Source organism: Ovis canadensis, chromosome 1, assembly GCF_042477335.2.
Source record: "Ovis canadensis isolate MfBH-ARS-UI-01 breed Bighorn chromosome 1, ARS-UI_OviCan_v2, whole genome shotgun sequence".
Lineage (NCBI taxonomy): Eukaryota > Metazoa > Chordata > Mammalia > Artiodactyla > Bovidae > Ovis > Ovis canadensis.
The window spans coordinates 58,640,583-58,641,713 of NC_091245.1; the positions used below are offsets into that span (position 1 = coordinate 58,640,583).

Here is a 1,131-nt window from a genome sequence, read left to right on the forward strand (position 1 = left end):
TGTGGAGAGCAAAATGTGAGTTGTTTCAAATAAATTAGCTCTCTTGACCTGAAAATATAGCATAATTATGAAGTAACAGAATTCATGACTAACAGTAAACAACAAGAAAGTGTAATAGGAAGTTAACAGAATAAATTTCCCCAAGTGCTTTATATCCTTTATTTTATATATTCAAGTACTAGAGCTAAAGATATCATTTCCCAAGCTAGGCTGTTCACTGAGCTGACATTGACCTCATCTTTGCGATTCGGCTGGAGGCACTCCATTCTTGTAACATCATGGCAGCGTATTGGCAACAGTTTGGACTCAACTACCTCTGGTACTCCCAGATCTGTGCAAAAGCCATGAGAGATACACTGAAGACAGAATTCAAAGCAAATGCCGAGAAGACTTCTGGCAGCAGCATAAAAGTTGTAAAAGTCGAAAAGGAATAATTTGCCCTGACTTAACTTGAATGCTATGTTTTAAAAGTGAAGATGTGTAAGCACATGTTATGGCAGATTGAAAATTATCTCACTTCATGGGAGGAAAAATACCTGTCTATTTCATAGACTGACATTGCCAGTAATTTGAAGTATGGCTCAAAAATATATCATTTCACAAGTGTTTAAATAAATGCATGATATAAGAAAACATAATAATAAGTGAAATTAAGACTTTGAGAAAGTATTTCTGTCTTTGATGTTGATCAAGTTTTCTGAAGACCTTAGACTAAGGGTTTGACAACTACTGTCTTTTAAAACATTACTTTTTTATTTTATGGAAGAAATCCAAGACTATAGTATATATTTTGGAATATAAAGAAAAACACAGAAGAACTCTAAAATAGAAAAAAAAATTGTGTTTAATATTTTCTTTCAAAATTAGCCACAGCTAATATTTTGGTGTTTGTTCTAAGACAACATGTAGAAATGCATAGTTTCAAATAAATGTAAACACACTTATGTTAACATTTACCAATTTCCATCAGAGATAATTTATATAAAAGAAAGATGTATGTTATTTACACTACTATGTATAAAACAGATAACCAACGAGAACCTACTGTATAGCACTAGAATTCTACTCTAAGTTGTTTGATGATCTAAATAGGAAGGCAATCTAAAAAAGAGTGGATATACGTATACATAT

At 31.7% G+C, this 1,131-nt stretch overlaps 1 protein-coding gene across 1 annotated transcript; it reads left to right on the forward strand.

Annotated features, from left to right (window-relative positions):
- The first annotated feature begins 278 nt into the window (after positions 1-278).
- Positions 279-434, forward strand: LOC138929817 (ATP synthase subunit epsilon, mitochondrial-like). Its single transcript, XM_070289478.1, has one exon. It carries the CDS (start codon positions 279-281, stop codon positions 432-434), a length of 156 nt encoding a protein of 51 aa, XP_070145579.1.
- The last annotated feature ends 697 nt before the right edge of the window (positions 435-1,131 follow it).